This window comes from Caretta caretta, chromosome 11 (assembly GCF_965140235.1).
Source record: "Caretta caretta isolate rCarCar2 chromosome 11, rCarCar1.hap1, whole genome shotgun sequence".
NCBI lineage: Eukaryota > Metazoa > Chordata > Testudines > Cheloniidae > Caretta > Caretta caretta.
Window position 1 is genome coordinate 10,827,469 of NC_134216.1, and position 21,618 is coordinate 10,849,086.

The 21,618-nt window shown below is 43.7% G+C and overlaps 1 protein-coding gene across 1 annotated transcript in view; it reads left to right on the plus strand.

Moving 5' to 3' along the window:
* The window catches only part of PDIA5 (protein disulfide isomerase family A member 5), a 136,639-nt gene that overhangs the window by 69,330 nt on the left and 45,691 nt on the right, over window positions 1-21,618 (plus strand). Inside the window, exon 11 of the mRNA XM_048869818.2 lies at window positions 430-566. Coding sequence (XP_048725775.2) covers window positions 430-566 — 137 coding nt within the window. The remainder of the gene's footprint in view (window positions 1-429; window positions 567-21,618) is intronic.

The window sequence follows — 21,618 nt, forward strand, 5'->3', positions numbered from 1 at the left end:
ACCTGCGTTCTGAGGCTGTTTGTTAGACTGGCTGTTTTACATTCGCCGCTTTCCTTTCATCTGCAATGGGGCTAATGCTGGGAGAAGAGGTAGCATTCTGCTGAGCTGGCTAAAAAAGTAGTTTAAAAAAGTGCATTTTATATTCTAATGAAATAACAAAGCATTTCTGTTTATCTCCCTGCTCTACCCCTTCTATTTTCACCGTCTTTATGAGCTTCTGCTCATGATGGATTCCCCCCCCCCCTTATCTAGTTTTCAGTGCTTATCAGCTCAGAGTGGAACCAATTACAGAACTCCATTTGGTGGGGATAGTGTGTCATGCATTGGTGTTTGCACAATCAGATTGATTTCCTGCAATCTGGTTGGCTGAAATGATTGCTATTTAACACAGAAGAGCTTCCTCTCAGCTGTGTATGTTTTGTCTTATAGTCCCCAGCCACCTCAGCCACAGGCCCCAGAGACTCCCTGGGCAGATGAGGAGAATGCTGTTTATCATCTGACGGATGAAGACTTTGACAAGTTTATAAAGGAGCATTCGTCTGTACTAGTGATGTTCCACGCACCATGTGAGTTTGCATTTTCCATTCTGTAGTCTGATCCAAATTCCTGTTTATAAATAAGAAGAGGGTTATTTCCATCTCAGTCTTTCTCACACACACAATCTGAATGTCAAGATGCAGATTTTTTTAAAATGACCCTCCTAAAAGAAAATTGGCTTGAAATGTTCATAAGTTCAGAACACAGGTGAGGAGCTGGAGGTGACTTTTATTTTTTTTTTTTTTACTGCAGTTGAAAAACTTAATGTGTTGAATATTATGGACACTCATTATTTTACAAAGCGGTCGCCTCATATTCAGCTCATCCCGTGCCTTGTCCCACTTCCACTGCAGGGGATCTAGTGGATTGAGCATGTAACTGAGAGCCAGGTATTCCTGAGTCCTAATCCCATTGCCTCTAACTTTTCACTTTGCAGCCTTGAGCAAGTCACTGGTGCCTATCTGCCTCAGTTTCCCCAGTCTGCCAGAATAGAGACAACAGAAGTTGTGTACTTCCCAGTGACAGCTTGTTAGTTTGTGTTGATAAAGGGCTTTGAAAACCTAAAGTGCTGTAGCATTATTGGTATTTTAATGTTAATTATTTTTCTTAAAATAAATTGAGGTGGGTTGGATTACTTGAATTTTCATCTTGAGTAGGGCAAATGGAGGATCTTGCCTCAGATCATTGCCTTTGTGCTCCTTTTATGGACTCGTCCAAGCAGAAAGCTCTAAAGTGGCCATGAGAGAGTATTTGGAGCACATTTTAAGTTGACTCCTGAGGTTGGTGGTGCTTGATTGGCACATCTTGGGTTGTCTCGGAGGCTGTGAGCAGGCCTTGCCATGATGTTCCATGCTGTGTGTTATCTGCACGTTGAACTACTGAGAGGCACTCTAGTTTAGTAGATCACTTGGTGCACAGTTGAAGACCACCCAGATACTTCTGCTAGTGGAGAATGTGGTAGCCTGCTTACTTAGTGGCATTCTGCGTCCAGTGCATATAACACTACTGTTATGCAGATTGCCTTGGCTGCCAATTTGTTTATGGGTGCAATTCAGGATCATGATTTTAATCTGTATAGCCCAGTATGGCGTAGCTCCTGTCTCTTCGTATGCATCTTCCTGGCAGTTGCAGTCAGCTGGGATGTTCGCTGTGATGTACCTAGATTTGAACACCACAGAAGTTCTGGAGGCAGCGTGTTCTCAGTTAGCAGTCTTTGGCTGTAAGGTCGAAATCTTAGCCCTCTTGGGGGGTTCTTGGCTCAAGGGTTGAAATCCTGGTACTAGCACTTAAATTCTGGCTCCATTCAAATCAATGGGAGTTTTGCTGTTGACTTCAATGGAGCCAGGATTTCGCCCTAGAACGTTCTTTTCCAGCAAAATCCAAGTTGCAAGGCCTGTCTCTTTAAGGAGGCCACGTGGGTAACATTGTCAAAAGAACCTGGGGCCCAGTTGTGCAATCACTCTATTCCCATTGGTCCCTATCAGTATTTGTCCCACCTGGCCTAACGTGGAGTAAAAAGCATGTTTACTCTTAGAATAAGTCCTTTTAAACAGAGCTTTTTTTTATTTGGGGCATAGAAGACGTGGTGTGTCTTGTTTACATCCAGAAAATTCCTACCAAAGATAGGTGTGTATATATGCAGAATCCAGCCTACAAAGATGTAAAAGATTCTCAGTCACAAAAATCCTCTCCAGGCATCAGCAGCAGAGGGTGGGCATGCAAACTAATTAACAGACAGCTATCCTAAACATTATCTCCATGATTAAAAGGTCTTCTCCAGGCACTTCTTAAATTTGCTAATGGAGTCACCTTACGAATATTAGGAGATAAATTACTCAAGCAGAACATGCAGTAAAGGCAAAGGACATCTCATCATTATTTGTTTTAACCTTGGGAAACTTAGAAGAAGTGAATGTGTCTTCATTTAAAATACATACACATTGGCCTCAGAAGAGAGAAGATAAAAAATCGAAAGGACAGGAATTCTGGATATACTCTGTGCAAGTTCTTTTGGTAGAGGCAGAATTATGGCAGTGATGCTTTAACTATAGTTTCATAGCTAGCCAAAGTATTAATAGACGTAGTATTAAGAGACCACAGGAAAACAGAAGTATTTTTTTAAAGTTCTATTGAGCCAAACTCCACCATGATGTAATTCTGTAGTTCCATGGCATTTTGCCAGGGATATATTTGGCCAATTGTATCTCCTTAGCTACTAATGATAGAATCTGGTCCCCAGGGACTAATATCTTTAATCATGATGATTTGCACCTTATTTCACAAGTAACCCCACTGAAGTAATTTGGACCATGGTGGAGTAAAGCGCTACTCAGTCAGAGTAATGGTATCAGAACAGAGTCTTCTGTGGCATGTGCAGCCCTATACTACTAGTGCAGTCCAGTGGGAGCAGGTGCATATATTGACCACCACTGGCAATACAGCTAACGCACCCAGTTAATGAACCTGTGCCTAGTCTGGGGATAAAAACTTAGATTTGCTTTGAAACTTGGTGCATAAGTGGGCAGGGAGGTGCACTGCTTCAAGTCACTAAGGGCTTGTCTACACTTGCAGCTGCACAGCTGTAGCACTTAGTGAAGCTGCTATGCATTGGCATAGGTACTCCACCTCCCTGAGAGCTGTGTTGGCGGGAGAAGCCCTCCTTTTGACATAACACTGTCTGCAGCGAGGGTTAGGTCGGTAACTATGTCACTCAGGGATGTGGATTTTCTACACCCCTGAACAATCTAATTATACCAACATAAGTTTGTAGTGTAAGCCAGGACTAAGGTTAGGTTTTCATTTTTCGAGTTAGTTTAGGCACAGTGGAGGGTTTTTAACCTTCTAAAACAAATTGCATTGTAAAGCTCTCAAGAGGATGTTCAGCTAATCTGAAAATTTGGATGGGGGAACCGTAAATAACAGTCAGGTGCACTTTCATGGTGTGTGAATCTGAAGGCCACCTCTTAACCATCCAGGCAGGGCATGTATCATTGCATTCAAATGTTTTGATTCATTTCTGTAACTATTAGCTAACATGCCTTCAGCTTTGCCATGATCCTGGATTACTGTGATATACTTCTACCTTAATCCCTATATAAATCTTGGTATTGGTGTGACGGGGTCCCGGGGTGCAACCTGGACTGTGGGATCACTGAGCCCTCTGTCCAACCAGGCTGGAGTCTCCTTCTCTCACTGTGATGCTGTTGCCAAGCTACAAACCTCTGACAGGTGCTGCACTTACACAGACATTCACAAGCAGGGGGACATGAATGATCTTTCCGCCATTCATGAACCAACAAAAGAGAGGCTTCTGCTAATTCCCCCCAGCTCCCAGCCTTGCACCCCAGTACTGTACCGTCTTGCACTGGTCAGGAGGCTGACCACTGTAAGTTCATTACCCAGTCCGCCCCTGCCTCAATGTGGAGAGGACACACACTCGCCTTTGTAAACTAAGCTGAGATTTCCCAAGCACCCCAACCAAAACACACTGCTCTAGGTAAAATACAAAACAGATTTATTAACTACCGAAAGATAGATTTTAAATGACTATAAGTAGGAAGCATAGAGATCAAAGTTGGTTACTTAAGAAATAAAAAATAAATTCACAGTCTGAGTTCTACAAACTAAACAGGATTTGAATCAAGGAATGTCTCACCTTGATAGATGGTACAAACAGGTCACAGATCTTCAATACACAGGCTGAGACTATTTTTCAGCCTGGGACCACCCTCCCCCAGTTCAGTCTTTTGTCCTCCAGATGTGTTTCCAGGTGTTGAGTTGTGGGGGGGGAGAGACTGAATGATGATGTCACTTCCCTTCTTTTATAGTTTCTTCCGGCTTGCTGGAACCATCTTTTGCTGTGACGTGAGGGTCTGCCCCCATTTGTCAAGCAGTCTCCATTGTCTATGTGCTCTCTCTGAAAAGTCTTCTAGGTTTGCTGTTGGGAGAGTAGATTCCCTTTAATGGGCCGTCAGCACACGTCTGGCTACTCCATTGTTTTACCTGAAAGGCTGATTGTGGGTGTTCCCAACCTCACAACATATTTCAGTAACATGTACACCAATGCTTTATAGCCTCACATACAACGATAGCACATACAATCCAACAGAATATTAATGTTCAACAGAGTCAGACTTTTAAAATGATACCTCATAAGTCGTACTTTGTACAAAACATCTCATAATTATATGACAGTGGGGAATATGCAGGTTCCAGGGTGCTGCTTTGAGCTATAGAGTGGCACGGTTGGAATCTGTTATCTCGAAAGAAATAGATATTTATTTATGTGAATGGTGAGTTCCTTGTGGACTAAATCTGGCTGCACTTTGATTCTTCCATCTCAGTGTTGCACTGAAAGGGTGAAAACATGCTTCATTTAAACAGACTTACATCTTCTCTTGTATTATTTCTCTTTGTTGTTCTGGCTGTTCCATGTTCCAGTGCTGATCATACACAAATATGCTGTCCCAGAAGCCTTCCTCCTCACAGCAGGGGGTGTTTCATTCACAGTTCGTTAGCATGGGCCCGCACAGCTTTGCTTTGGAGCTGAATGGTTTCAGCCAGAGCTATTACTCTCACCTCCACACCATAATGTAAAGGCAACTGTGCAATTTATAATAAAGAAGGTCTGAAAAGCCCCAGAGTTAAGACTTTCAAGAATAGGAGCCTAAATTTAGGCTCCTGAATCCATATTTAGGAACCTACGAAAGGGGCCGGCCTTTCTGAAGCATCCAGCTGTTCCTGTTGACTGCAGAGCTGTGTGCTGAGCGCTTCTGAAAAATCTGTCCGGTTCATTTCGGTTCCTAACATGAAAATCTAGCCCATTAGGTCTAGGCTGCTGGTAATATGTTACACTCCTAAGTCGTTGGGCACTTAAGTCAAGACCCAATGGGCTTCTAAATCCTTTAGGCACTTTTGAACATTTTACCCTGCATCTCTCTTGTGGCAAATAATTTGGTGAGGCACATGTGAAACAATTCCTAAAAAAAAAAAAAAAAAAAAAAAAAAAGGGTGGAGGGGTGGGGGAGAAATAATCACCAAACTAATGGAACTGGGGAATCTCTTGGACAATATTTCTCGAAGGATAATATAAGCTCCCCACATTTTTTCCTACACTTAATTATTCCCCCCCCCACTGTATTTCCCTCCGAAGCACGAGCTCTATTAAGTCTCATACAATATAAGTCTGAGCCTCTGATAAGTCAATGGAAATGCTGCTAAAGGGCATTTAACGTCTTGAATTTAAATTAAAATCCATTCAGGAATGGATTTTAAAATCGCCTGTATCTCATGCATAGGAGATACTGTTCATTACGTTTTCTTAACCCAGGTGACATTGGTAACATTTAAAATAATGTCACCATTCCCTTTACATCATGTAGAAATGACTTCTTGAGCGCTCGTCTCCTGGGGTGTATTAAGCAGTACAGATTCAGCAGCAAGTCCCAGTTGCTAGGGCAGTGAAAGTTGTTACTCCCTGATGGTGGTTTGGTGGCCTGGGCAGGGACTTAAGGCTGATTCCCTTCCCACACCCTGTCAGCTCTGATGAAGTCAGAACTGGTGGAAGTGAGAGGAGAATTGGACCAGCTGTTTTTAGGATTAAACAATGAAAAAAATATTATTACAACCACCTCTTCTAAGTCTCAAAGCCTAACTCACGTTAAACCCACTTCCAAGCAGATCACTCCTCTCTCCAGGGCTGACTCAGGCATATGATTAACCTGTTGCAGAGGACCTGGTGATTGCAAAGTTACTGTTGCTGCTGTTTCTCTGCCTTAGGAGCCATATTCTTCTTCCCATTCTGGTGAGCAGGGCAGATATGGAGTACTCTTCGTATCTCCTGGATGTCAGTATCCACAAAGATGCAGCTGGTGATGCACATCATCTCAGTTTAATCATAAACAGAAGGTCTGGTGAGAACAAATCTAGAGCTGGTAGAAATGTTTCCAGTTTTGGAACTTCATTGAGGTTTTATTGAAATTCCCTTTCCCCCTCTTTAGAAACACTTTCCTGGTATGCTGTTCCCTTTATTCCTCCCCCAACCAGCTCTATAAATTACATGATAGAGGTTTTTTCAAGTAGGTGATTTAGCCACACAGTTCTTTTCACTTGTAGTGGGAGCTGTGTGGCAAAATCCCCCCAGTTGGCTCTGAAAAATCTCAGCCCATATTTTTCTTTTTAATCAGTGAAGCCCAAAATGTTTTGAGACGGGCTGTGCACGTGCACTCCGAATGCTGAGCAATTAACCCAATGTGAGCAAAGGGCTCAGAATCCTAAACACAGAGGAGTCTAGTGCTCTCCTGCTGACTTCAGTGGAGTTACTTCTGATTCTTACTGCGAGTGAAGAACTGGGACAATAGATTTCACTTCTTACTTTCAAAAACAAAAACTCAACCCCCCAAACAGATTTTAGAACTTTAAATGAATTAATAAATCTTCCTTCCGGTTCCCAGGGGCACATGCTCTGGAGACTCCTTACAAAACAGCTGCCATGGTAGTTAGCTCTAATTGGTACCTCTGTGGCAGTTCCAGCAGAGGGGCCAAGGGTTGAAGAGGCTGGAGGCTGGATTTACTGTGTAGCCTTAAAAGCAGTCCTTACAGGACAGGTTGAAGCTCATTAGCAGTGCAGTGTGAGCAGGCTTTATAAAATACAAACTCATCCCATTAATTTTTTTTTTTATGGTACTCTGTGATTTGATCACGACGAGCAGTACTAGGGCAGCTGTTTTGTTCTAAATTAGTGCAGTTTGGTGCACAGGTTAGGGAGCAAACAGATTTTTGTTTGTTAGATATTTTGTTAAGTTCTGTATGAAGAGCAGGTGAAAAGGATCCTTCACTTCTTCTTGAGGGATGACATGTCTGTGCACTTGAGAACTTACTTTGAAAATCCTTCAAGGAGCATTCCCATGTTGGTCTCATGCGGTGGCTAAGTACAGAACTTCCATGTGGCAGTTGTCACCAGCATTAAATTCACTAATAAGGGCAAAATAGAGAGCAATGGGGAGACCTTTCCAAACTGTATACATAACCCGTGGTGGGAAAGTGTGATCTTTTGTTCCCCTCTAGTGGCTGGCCTGCATAAGCAGTTGGAGTCCATTGCTACTTCCAGCTAGGAGGACTAGTCTGTTAGCTCCGATAGTAAAGATTCATTCTTTTTAGTTGTGAAGGTCTTGAGTTCACATCTCACTGTTGATCCAAATAGGATCAGTTAAATAAAGTGGTGCCTGATGGTGGCGTTCAAACACAGAGAGACCTCAGATACTTTGGCCATCAGGGGGTCAATTACAGAGGCATACTTTCTGCAGTGTAGGATGGGGAGTTTTTTACCTGGAGTTTATTTGCATTTCCTGTTTTCAGTCATTCATAGCTTTCAGAAAATGTAAACTCTGAGGCTGATGTTTTCCAGGCTTGGTTTCCCTCAGTCAGGGAAAGTCCCTTTTGAGTTTCCTGGTGAAATTCAGTCTTTGAAAATTGGATTTTACACATGAGTAATACATTTTACCAAGTATAACATTATTTAACTTCAATCACATGAGAGAGAGAAACGAAGATGTATTGTGCCTGGTACATTTGCCGCAGAGTAAAATAAATTACTGGAGTAAAATAATTGTTTGTAGTGAATGAGGCAGGCATTCACAAGAGCCTTGTCTCGTTGTCTGCATATCTTGTAAGAGGGCATCACTCCATGTACACTAGATAAGGGTACGTATGAGCCCACTGACTGAAAAGGTGTGTGGCATGATGCACACTTCAGAAAGTATTCTCTGAGGGATTGAGCCACCTCCCATTGAAGTCAATGGAAAGGCTCCCATTGGCGTCATTGAGAATTGGATAAAGCCTTGAACGAGGTAAGGTTTCTCTGGACCATCACCTTATTTACTCTGCATCTTCTGCCTTGTACTGTGTCAATCCTGGGGGGCTGGGGGGGGGGGTAGAAACAGGGCAGATCTCACAAGGCTCTGGAAAGGGGATGGGACTTTCTATGTATTTCAAAAGGGAAAAAAGGAAGAAGAAAAAGAGAACTTCCATCCATAAAACTTGTTTAAATAACATCATAAGAACATAAGAATGGCCATAGTGGGTAAGACCAATGGTCCATCTAGCCCAGGTTTCAGGCTTTCATGAGCAGCCGATGCCATATGCTTCAGAGGAAATGAATAGAACAGGGCAATTTATCTAGTGATCCATCCCCTGTCATCTAGTCCCAGCTTCTTGCAGTCAGAGGTTTAGGATGCCCAGACCATGGGGTTGCGTCCCTAAGCATCTTGGCTAATAGCCAAGGGACCTTTTCTCCCTGAGCTTATTTAATTATTTTTTTAACTCAGTTATACTTTTTGCCTCCACAATACCATCTGGCAACAAGTTCCACAGGTTGACTGTGTTGTGTGAAGAAGTACCTCCTTCTTTTTGTTTTAAACCTGCAGCCTGTTAATTTCATTGGGTCACCCCTGGTTCTTGTGTCATCTGAAAGGGTAAATAACACTTCCCTATTCACTTTCTCCACACCAGTCATGATTTTATAGACCTCTACTATATCCCCCCTTAATCGTCTCTTTTCCAAGATGAACAGTCCCAGTCTTTTTAATCTCTCCTCATATGGCAGCTGTTCCATCCCCCTCATCATTTGTGTTGCCCTTCTCTGTACTTTTTCCAGTTCTAATGTATCTTTTTTTTTTGGAGATGGGGCGACTGGAACTGCATGTAATACTGAAGGTGTGGGCATACTATGGATTTATATAGTGACATTATGATATTTTCTGTCGTCTTATCTATCCTTTGTCTAATGGTTCCTAACACTGTTAGCTTTTTTGACTACCGCTGCACATTGAGCAGATGTTGTCAGAGAACTATCCACAGTGACTCCAAGATCTCTTTCTTGAGTGGTAACAGCTAATTTAGACCCCATCATTTTGTCTGTATAGTTGGGATTATGTTTTCCAGTGTGCATTACTTTGCATTTATCAACATTGAATTTCATCTGCTATTTTCTTGCCCAGTTCTGTGAGAGCTTCTTGTAACTCTTCAGCTTTGGACTTAACTATCTTGAGTGATTCTCAATCATCTGCAAACTTTGTGACCTCACTGTTTACTCTGTTTTCCAGCTCATTTATGAATATGTTGAACAGCACTGGTTCCAGTACAGATCCTTGGGAGACCCTTCTCTTTATCTCTATCCATGTGAAAACTGACCATTTATTCCTATTCTTTGTTTCCTATCTTTTAATCATTTGCTGATCCCTGAGAGGACTTTCCCTTTTATTCCATGATTGCCTAGCTTGCTTAAGAACCTTTGGTGTGGAACCTCGTCAAAGGCTGTCTGAAAGTCCAAATGCACTATATTGACTGGATCACCCTTATCTACATGTCTGTTGACCCCTTCGAAGAACTCCAATAGATTAGTGAGGCATAATTTTCCCTTTACAAAAGTCATGTTGACTCCTCTAAATTGCAAAGTGAAACACTCCTAAGTCTGGAAATGACAAAATTACTTAAAGTTTGAATCATAATGCAAACGCACAAGGACACTCAGAAACTACGGTGGGGAGTGCTGATATAAGAAACTTATTGGTAGATGAAAGGGAAGCAAACATCTTAATTTTACCATTTCTTGACTTTTGAGTGCCTAACTACATAATAATATTAATGCCCTTTTCGAGCATTGCTTTTTATGGAATGTATACTAAAACGTTCCCTCTGGCAAATAATTCAGTATGTCAGCTTTCATCAATTTTTTTCATCTGAATTCTAAACCCCTGAGAAAGGTGCTACTGTATAGCAGAAGTTCGTAGACTCTCTTCTACTACAGTGTAAATGGTTCAGCTACAATCTTGGGCCCTTATCCTACTCTCAGTGAAGCCAGCTGAGGTTTTGCCACTGATTTCAGTAGGATCAGGATAGGCCCCCTGTCATAAATATAAAGGGAAGGGTAAACCCCTTTGAAATCCCTCCTGGCCAGGGGAAAGCTCCTCTCACCTGTAAAGGGTTAAGAAGCTAAAGGTAACCTCGCTGGCACCTGACCAAAATGACCAATGAGGAGACAAGATACTTTCAAAAGCTGGGAGGAGGGAGACAAACAAAGGGTTTGTGTCTGTCTGTGTGCTGCTCTTGCCAGAGACAGAACAGGAATGGAGTCTTAGAACTTTTAGTAAGTAATCTAGCTAGGTATGTGTTAGATTATGATTTCTTTAAATGGCTGAGAAAAGCATTGTGCTGAATAGAATAACTATTTCTGTCTGTGTATCTTTTTTGTAACTTAAGCTTTTGCCTAGAGGGGTTCTCTATGTTTTTGAATCTAATTACCCTGTAAGATATATACCATCCTGATTTCACAGGGGGGATTTCTTTATTTCTATTTACTTCTATTTTTTATTAAAAGTCTTCTTGTAAAAACTGAATGCTTTTTCATTGTTCTCAGATCCAAGGGTTTGGGTCTGTGGTCACCTATGCAAATTGGTGAGGCTTTTTATCCAACATTTCCCAGGAAAGGGGGGGTGCAAGTGTTGGGAGGATTGTTCATTGTTCTTAAGATCCAAGGGTCTGGGTCTGTAGTCACCTAGGCAAATTGGTGAGGCTTTTTACCAAACCTTGTCCAGGAAGTGGGGTGCAAGGTTTTGGGAAGTATTTTGGGGGGACAGACGCGTCCAAACAGCTCTTCCCCAGTAACCAGTAATTGTTTGGTGGTGGTAGCGGCCATTCCAAGGATAACGGGTGTAATATTTTGTACCTTGGGGAAGTTTTGACCTAAGCTGGTAAAGATAAGCTTAGGAGGTTTTTTCATGCAGGTCCCCACATCTGTACCCTAGAGTTCAGAGTGGGGGAGGAACCTTGACTTGGTGGCACAGTGGTGGGATTAACCTGAAATCATTTGAGATCCAGTTGAGATTTTTTGAACTAGAAATACAGATTTTAAAAAGGAAAATTTTTTTTTCTTTGGAAAGAAAGTCCAGAAAGCAGCTTTGAAACTTTGGCCAAGCAGAGACAAAAGGGGATTATCTTGTGAATTGCAGGTTTTTTTGCCTGGAGGCAGGGTACTTAACTCCTGCAGGGAAATTCACAGTCTTCCAACCCATTGTTTTTTTTTTTTTTCTTTTCTTCCTAAAAGTAAATAGGGGGTGTGTGTTCTACCCATTTGCTTTTTCTTTGGGCTGGGTAAGCAGGTTTCCAAGCAGTTGGAGGTTTTTTGCTTTAAATTGGGCCCAGAGCAGAGACAAGGGAATTGTCTTTTTCTGTAGGCTGACAATCACTATCAGAGAATAGGTATTCTATTGCAGCACAGCAAAATTTTACAGCCAAGTTTTGTTTGTTTATTTCTAAACCTCGGGGGTAAAGTTAGTTAAAAACAGAGAGGTTAGAATGACCAAATCCTCAGCTCGACTACAGCTGGAATTAGCCAAATTTCAGGCTGAGGAAAAACAAAGGGAACATGAAAGACAGATAGAACTCATGCGGCTGAAGAAGGAACAAGAAAGGGAGACAGCGAGAGAAGCAGAACAACACCAAGCGGCTGCTCACAGGAGAGCTATGGAAGCAAGGGACAAAGAACTGGAGGAGAAGGAAAAAGAGAGGAAGTATGTGGAGGAGATGGAGAAGATAAAGGCTCAGCAGAATATCCCAACAAACCCTAGTAATCCTTCTCCAAGTACCACTTCCCATCCCAGAAAGTTCCCCACCTACAAGGCAGGCGATGATACTGAGGCCTTCCTAGAAAACTTCGAAAGGGCCTGCCTTGGGTACAACATCTCTGCTGACCAATACATGGTAGAGCTGAGGCCGCAGCTCAGTGGACCCTTAGCTGAGGTGGCAGCTGAAATGCCTAAAGAACACATGAACAAGTATGAACTGTTTAAATCCAAGGCGAGAGTCAGAATGGGGATAACACCCGAGCAGTCTCGTCGGAGGTTCAGAGCCCTAAGGTGGAAACCAGACATGTCATTTACCCGACATGCCTACCACATTGTGAAACATTGGGATGCCTGGATATCAGGAGCAAGTGTTGAATCTCCAGTAAATTTGCCCTTCCTAATGCAAATGGAACAATTCTTAGAGGGTGTTCCTGAGGAAATAGAAAGATACATCCTAGATGGGAAACCCAAAACTGTAATTGAGGCAGGAGAGATTGGAGCCAGATGGGTGGAGGTGGCAGAGAAGAAGAAAACTGGTCGCAGTTGGAGCGGAGACCAGAAGGGACCACCCCAGACCACACCTTATTACCGGGGGCCGCCCAAAGCCCCACCTACCTCCCAAAGAACCCTCCAGACCCCTTATCGTCCCACCACCCCGTTCTCCAGCAACCCTCCTCGCCCCAGTGACCCGTCAGCTGGACGATGTTTTAAGTGTAACGAGCTGGGGCATGTAAAGGCCAACTGCCCCAAGAACCCCAACAGATTACAGTTCATTGCACCGGAATCACACCAGAGGTCCACAGGCCCAGATACCTCCCAGATACCCTTGGAGCGGAGGGAAACTGTGAGTGTGGGTGGGAAGAAGGTCACCGCGTGGAGGGACACCGGAGCACAAGTGTCAGCTATCCATGCTTCCTTAGTGGACCCCAATTTAATCAACCCAGAGATCCAAGTGACGATTCAACCCTTCAAGTCCAACTCTTTCAATTTGCCTACAGCCAAGTTACCTGTCCAGTACAAGGGCTGGTCAGGAATGTGGACTTTTGCAGTCTATGATGATTATCCCATCCCCATGCTGTTGGGGGAGGACTTGGCCAATCATGTGAAGCAGGCCAAGAGGGTGGGAATGGTCACCCGCAGCCAGGCTAAACAAGCCGTGAGGCCTAGCTCTGTTCCGGAAACTTCTATCAGGACCCAGTCAGAGGTGATGGACCCGGACCCCAGGCCAATGTCTGCAACAGCAGTAGTGGATCCAGTCCCAGAGACCCAGACGGAACCAGTCCTAGAACCGGAACCAGCCGAACAACCAACACCAGACCCCGTGTCAGCACTGAATCCAGTACTTGCAACCTCAACACCAGAGGGCCCCACCGAACCTGAACTGGCAGCAGCCGATAACCCTACACAAGAGGCTCAGCCGGAGCCTGAATCCCAACATAGTGCACCAGCGGAGAGCGGTTCACAGTCAACAGAAACAGCTCCATCCCCTATATCGCTTCCAGAGGGACCAAGCCTAGGTCCACAATCCCATGAGGAACTGATGTCTCCAGCATCAAGGGAACAGTTCCAGACCGAACAGGAAGCAGATGAAAGCCTCCAGAGAGCTTGGACGGCGGCACGGAGCAACCCACCGCCTCTCAGCTCTTCTAATCGATCCAGGTTTGTTGTAGAAAGAGGACTTTTATACAAGGAAACTCTTTCTGGTGGACACCAGGAAGACTGGCATCCTCAGAGACAGTTGGTAGTTCCAACTAAATACCGGGCCAAGCTCTTGAGCTTAGCCCATGATCACCCTAGTGGCCATGCTGGGGTGAACAGGACCAAAGACCGTTTGGGGGGGTCATTCCACTGGGAGGGAATGGGCAAGGATGTTTCTACCTATGTCCAGTCTTGTGAGGTGTGCCAAAGAGTGGGAAAACCCCAAGACCAGGTCAAAGCCCCTCTCCAGCCACTCCCCATCATTGAAGTTCCATTTCAGCGAGTAGCTGTGGATATTCTGGGTCCTTTTCCGAAAAAGACACCCAGAGAAAAGCAGTACATACTGACTTTCATGGATTTTGCCACCCGATGGCCGGAAGCAGTAGCTCTAAGCAACACCAGGGCTAAAAGTGTGTGCCAGGCACTAGCAGACATTTTTGCCAGGGTAGGTTGGCCCTCCGACATCCTCACCGATGCAGGGACTAATTTCCTGGCAGGAACTATGAAAAACCTTTGGGAAGCTCATGGGGTAAATCACTTGGTTGCCACTCCTTACCACCATCAAACAAATGGCATGGTGGAGAAGTTTAATGGAACTTTGCGGGCCATTATACGTAAATTCGTAAATGAGCACTCCAATGATTGGGACCTAGTGTTGCAGCAGTTGCTGTTTGCCTACAGAGCTGTACCACATCCCAGTTTAGGGTTTTCCCCATTTGAACTTGTATATGGCCGTGAGGTTAAGGGGCCATTGCAGTTGGTGAAGCAGCAATGGGAGGGATTTACACCTTCTCCAGGAACTAACATTCTGGACTTTGTAACCAACCTACAAAACACCCTCCGAACCTCTTTAGCCCTTGCTAGAGAAAACTTACAGGATGCTCAAAAAGAGCAAAAAGCCTGGTATGATAAACATGCCAGAGAGCGTTCCTTCAAAGTAGGAGACCAGGTCATGGTCTTAAAGGCGCTCCAGGCCCATAAAATGGAAGCATCGTGGGAAGGGCCATTCACGGTCCAGGAGCGCCTGGGAGCTGTTAATTATCTCATAGCATTCCCCACCTCCAACCGAAAGCCTAAGGTGTACCATATTAATTCTCTAAAGCCCTTTTATTCCAGAGAATTAAAGGTTTGTCAGTTTACAGCCCAGGGAGGAGACGACGCTGAGTGGCCCAAAGGTGTTTACTACGAAGGGAAATGTGCTGGTGGTGTGGAAGAGGTGAACCTCTCCATGACCCTTGGGCGTATGCAGCGACAGCAGATCCAGGAGCTGTGCACTAGCTACGCGCCAACGTTCTCAGCCACCCCAGGACTGACTGAACGGGCATACCACTCCATTGACACAGGTAATGCTCACCCAATTAGGGTCCAACCTTACCGGGTGTCTCCTCAAGCTAAAACTGCTATAGAACGGGAGATCCAGGATATGTTACAGATGGGGGTAATCCGCCCCTCTGAAAGTGCATGGGCATCTCCAGTGGTTCTAGTTCCCAAACCAGATGGGGAAATACGTTTTTGCGTGGACGACCGTAAGCTAAATGCTGTAACTCGCCCAGACAACTATCCAATGCCACGCACAGATGAACTATTAGAGAAACTGGGACGGGCCCAGTTCATCTCTACCTTGGACTTAACCAAGGGGTACTGGCAGGTACCGCTAGACGAATCTGCCAAGGAAAGGTCAGCCTTCATCACACATCTCGGGCTGTATGAATTTAATGTACTCCCTTTCGGGCTGCGAAATGCACCCGCCACTTTCCAAAGACTTGTAGATGGTCTCCTAGCGGGATTAGGAGAATATGCAGTCGCCTACCTTGACGATGTGGCCATATTTTCGGATTCCTGGGCAGACCACCTGGAACATCTACAAAAAGTCCTTGAGCGCATAAGGGAGGCAGGACTAACTGTTAAGGCTAAGAAGTGTCAAATAGGCCTAAACAGAGTGACTTACCTTGGACACCAGGTGGGTCAAGGAACTATCAGCCCCCTACAGGCCAAAGTGGATGCTATCCAAAAGTGGCCTGTCCCAAAGTCAAAGAAACTAACAAAAAACTTCTTCGGTGGAGTTTAGCTCTCCAAGATTTTGATTTCGACATCCAACACATCTCAGGAGCTTCTAACAAAGTGGCTGATGCACTCTCCCGTGAAAGTTTCCCAGAATCAACTAGTTAAAATCGTCCTTGAGATGTGGAAAATATTGTTAGTCTTTATGTACTTGGTAGTATATTTAGAGATGCATGTGTCTTATTAACTCTGTTTTCCTAGAGCTCCAGGAAGAAATCCCAGCCAGTGTTTCACCCTAGCTGAGATTTGGGGGGCGTGTCATAAATATAAAGGGAAGGGTAAACCCCTTTGAAATCCCTCCTGGCCAGGGGAAAGCTCCTCTCACCTGTAAAGGGTTAAGAAGCTAAAGGTAACCTCGCTGGCACCTGACCAAAATGACCAATGAGGAGACAAGATACTTTCAAAAGCTGGGAGGAGGGAGACAAACAAAGGGTTTGTGTCTGTCTGTGTGCTGCTCTTGCCAGAGACAGAACAGGAATGGAGTCTTAGAACTTTTAGTAAGTAATCTAGCTAGGTATGTGTTAGATTATGATTTCTTTAAATGGCTGAGAAAAGCATTGTGCTGAATAGAATAACTATTTCTGTCTGTGTATCTTTTTTGTAACTTAAGCTTTTGCCTAGAGGGGTTCTCTATGTTTTTGAATCTAATTACCCTGTAAGATATATACCATCCTGATTTCACAGGGGGGATTTCTTTATTTCTATTTACTTCTATTTTTTATTAAAAGTCTTCTTGTAAAAACTGAATGCTTTTTCATTGTTCTCAGATCCAAGGGTTTGGGTCTGTGGTCACCTATGCAAATTGGTGAGGCTTTTTATCCAACATTTCCCAGGAAAGGGGGGGTGCAAGTGTTGGGAGGATTGTTCATTGTTCTTAAGATCCAAGGGTCTGGGTCTGTAGTCACCTAGGCAAATTGGTGAGGCTTTTTACCAAACCTTGTCCAGGAAGTGGGGTGCAAGGTTTTGGGAAGTATTTTGGGGGGACAGACGCGTCCAAACAGCTCTTCCCCAGTAACCAGTAATTGTTTGGTGGTGGTAGCGGCCATTCCAAGGATAACGGGTGTAATATTTTGTACCTTGGGGAAGTTTTGACCTAAGCTGGTAAAGATAAGCTTAGGAGGTTTTTTCATGCAGGTCCCCACATCTGTACCCTAGAGTTCAGAGTGGGGGAGGAACCTTGACACCCCCTTAGAAAATCCAAACAGTACATGAACAAAATGTTTCAAAGGGTGTTTATTTAGAAATATAAAGTGCTTGATATTGCAGAGTTTTTAAAAACCAACAACAAAAGAAATCCAAGGGAGCAGATTACACAGTAGACAATTCACTATCATATCCATCAAACTAATTACAGCACCAACTTTTAGTACAGCAGTTAGTCACATGCATTAGAACAGGCGTCCCTGAAAATGCAGTAATACCATTAACCTGTAAAATGAAAATCCTGCGATTGATTTTTTTTGAGCTCTTGAAAAATGTAGGTGGGATTGTGGTGATAAAAAAAAAAATCAATGCGAGTTTATAGCGATAGATCATGTAAATAAGAGTCAGAACATTGTAAAAATCCTAGCCACCAAGTTGTGCAGTAAAACTTGGGTGGCTAATCAAAAGGACCAGGGCATCAAAGACAGTCCATGGTCTCTCTTCTGTACGTAACCTTTATCAGTTGTATAATAGTAAGGGATTTATCTGTTGAGTGTTCCCAGGGCACACTGATGTGACTAGAGGAAGGTTTGTCCACTGTTAGGGATAGTCTGGGACTTAGACCCAGGTTTAATTTTCTGCTCTGCCACAAACTTTCTCTGTGTCCTTGGACAAGTCCCTCAACCTATCTGTGCCTTGGTTTCCCTTCTGTAAAATGAGGATAAGAGTACTTTCCCTACTTCCTGGGGGTCACAAGGATAAATACAGTCCAAAAGATTGCAAGGTGCTTAGATACTACAAAGGCACCAGAAAATCACCCTGGCTCCCAGCCTTGCACCCAAGAAATATACTATCTTATAGGTCGAGATCCCCTTGGACAGTACAAGCTCATTAATAAGTCCGCCACTTCTACAAAGGAAAGTGGGCATGAATGAGCCTTTGTAATCTGAACTGAGATTCCCCAACCGCTTCAACCAAAACCACGCTGTTTTAAATAAAATATAAAACAGATTTGTTAACTACAGAGAGAGATTATAAGTAGCAGACAGAGATCAAAATTGGTTACCTAAGAAATAAAAATAGAAACGCAGTCTAAATTCTGACTTTAACAAACTAAGTAAGATTTGAATTAAGGAGTCTGTCACCCTAACAGACGTTACAGGCAGCTCACAGTTCAGCTGGAAGGTCCCTTCCAGCCAGGGACCATCTCCCTAGTTCAAAGTCTGTCTTTCAGGTGTTGAGATTGGGGGAAAGGAGGAGGCAACAGGTCAAGTGATGATGTTATTGTCTCTCTTTTCTGTACTCTTCCAGCTGCTAGAAAGCTTGCTGTGACGTGGATTGCATACGTGCTTTCTCTGAGAAGCCTCTGTGATCGTGGGTTCTTCTTGATGGGCTATTAACACCTGTCTGGCCAGCGATAACTGCTCCTTTGTTTCAGAGTAGCAGCCCTGTTAGTCTGTGTTCGCAAAAAGCAAAGGAGTACTTGTGGCACCTTAGAGACTAACAAATTTATTTGAGCATAAGCTTTCGTGAGCTCACAAAAGCTTATGCTCAAATAAGTTTGTTAGTCTCTAAGGTGCCACAAGTACTCCTTTTCTTTTTGCTCCTTTGTTGCTACTGAAAGGCCAGCTGGGGGTGTCTCCCAGTCTCCTAACATATTTCAGTAATACATATAGCAATACCTCATAACTTCACATACAATTATAGTGCAAAAAGAAAAGGAGTACTTGTGGCACCTTAGAGACTAACCAATTTATTTGAGCATGAGCTTTCACGAAAGCTCATGCTCAAATAAATTGGTTAGTCTCTAAGGTGCCACAAGTACTCCTTTTCTTTTTGCGAATACAGACTAACACGGCTGTTCCTCTGAAACCTGTAATTATAGTGCATACATTCCAACAGGCTATTAAGGTTGAACAGATCAAGACTTTTAAAACGATACCTCACAAGGCATGTGTTTTACAAAACCTATCATAATCATCTAACATTGGTGAATAAGGGGGTTCCAGAGTGCTAATTTGAGGTACAGAGTGTCACAACCACCTTAAAGGGTTCAGAGCTATTTCATTTTTCTTGGCCTTGCTGCTGGGATAGACAATGAGGGTGTGTTTATGGTGATGGGTTTGGTGGTGGTAGTTGTGGTGGTGTTTCTTGGTGATGTTGAAACTTATCTCTAGCAGCCTTTGGTCATTGCAGGCCTGGGAGACTTCTTCTGGAAAAGAATCATGGTTTGTAGCCTTATTTTGCTTGCTTCTAATGACTGATTAACCTATTAAACCATTTCTTACCGTTAAAGCAGCCATTTGTTTATTTCATTTTGAATGAATTCCCTCCCTTGCCCAGAATATAGAACCAATTAGCTTGATATACGGTGCAAAATTTCCAGTCATAAGGTCCCCTATAGTATCTGTGCCACATGATAGCTAAGAGTCTCTCATTGCTTTGATGCTAGAGCCACTCTCTGTTTTTTCTGGGCCTTGCATCATTTCCTCTAGACTGAATTTAAGAACAATCTCTGGTTAGATTAGACAAATCAGTGTGTGTGGGGGGGGGCAGGGAAGAGGTTGACTTTTTTGTTTGTTTAAGTTCATTTTCCTAAATACTGTGTGGTTTTGCTCAATTTTCTGTTGTCCTCTGCAAATAGGGAACTTGGCCTGCCAACCCTGTAAAGTAATAGGGAACTGACCATCAAAATGGTACCTTCTTCCTCCATGTATCTGCTCCCTGGGTGTTTGAGACATGTATTTACTAGTTTTGCTGACAAAAACCCTGTTAGCACTGGAGAGGATCTACAGCTGTAGAGGAATGATCTGGATTCTCTTTGACCTGCCATCCTGCCTACCATCTTTCTGCTGAATCTCTCAGAGGTTCCAATCAAACGGGGAATGGACCAGGTCAGTGGTTGGATGGGGCCACCTCCAAGGGATGACTTGGTGTTGGTGTTGTTCTTTCTTCTGACTTAGTAATGAACCAGTACCTCAATATGATGTTGGGGACAGTGTGTGGGGGAAGGTGATGGTTTCTGGAAGAGATATTTGACTGTTCACTTGTGGTTACTAAGTATCCCACAGCACTTTTTCTAATTGTGTGTGTGTGTGTGTGTGTGTGTGTGTGTGCGCGCGCGCGCGCACAGGTGGAGTTCCCACCCTGCTCTGAATCTAAACAGAAAATACACAGTCCGCATAAAATTCAAACTTACCCCCTTCCTGGAGTTTGCCTTTGTTGGTAACAACACAAATCCAACATCACTCTAATTTCTCTCCAAGCTTGGCTTCTCTTAGAGTTTTCCCTTTAGGACCTCTGTGTCCCACACCCTAGTTCCCTCAGCCTCTGAGAGAGGATCCAGTCCCACTGACAGGGGTCAAACTGCTGACATCAGGATAACTCTGAGGAATGCCACATTTTCATACAGGGTCCAGAACCTGTTGTCCTGCTGCAGGATGTTAACCCTGATGTCCTGAGCAAACTGCATCTTGCATTATGATGTTCTGCTCCCTTAAACTCCCCTGGCAATTTCAGCGAGTTACATTACTTTTTGCTCTCTGGCCTGAACTCTGTTTCTGTAGTGTTGTGTTGTAGCTAATCCTAAATGAAGAATCTGTCCTGGTGCTGGTGGTATAACAGGTCAGGAAGAATACAACTTAACCTCCCTCCGAAGACAAGTTTGTGTTTGCAGGGCTGGCAGTTGCGGGGGGAATCATTTTATGACTTATGAACAAAGTGCATCTCAGAGGGAGAGAAGTTTGTGGTACCAACCTCTATCAACACTTCCCACAGATTGGGAATCTGTTTAATTTCCATGGGGTGCACCATGTGGCCTCAAAAAATTGAGACTAGGGATGTAAAGGCTCTGGCATAGCAAGATCAATGTCTGGAAGCTGCAGCAAGACAAATTCAGAATAGAAATAAGACACAATTTTTTTAACAAAAAGAAAAGGAGTACTTGTGGCACCTTAGAGACTAACCAATTTATTTGCGCAAAAGCTTTCGTGAGCTACAGCTCACTTCATCAGATGTATTAATGAAGTGAGCTGTAGCTCACGAAAGCTTATGCTCAAATAAATTGGTTAGTCTCTAAGGTGCCACAAGTACTCCTTTTCTTTTTGCGAATACAGACTAACATGGCTGCTACTCTAAAACCTGTCAAATTTTTTTAACAGTGAGGGTAATCGACCATTGGAACAACTTGCTGAGGGATGTGGTAGATTTCCATTGCTTGACGTCTTTAAATCAAGATTAGTTTGATAAGATAGGCTGTAGGTCAACCAGAAGCTTTGAGTTTGTTGCAGGAGTCACTTGGTGAAAGTACATGACCTGAGTTCTGCGGGAGGTTAGGCTAGATGATGATCATGCGCCCTTCTGGCTTAAACTCTATGAATGTGATCTGCAGAAGGAGCTCTGACTAAGCCTTCTCTTCCCCTAGTACCACCTCTGTGTTGAGCTGTCCTGACCAATGGGGTGGAATTTGTTACCTCCTTCTGCACTTGCCCCTCCCACTTGGGAGTTTTCGTTTGCCAGGATCTACCCTGGGTGAATTTAGCCCTGATGTTGTAACTGT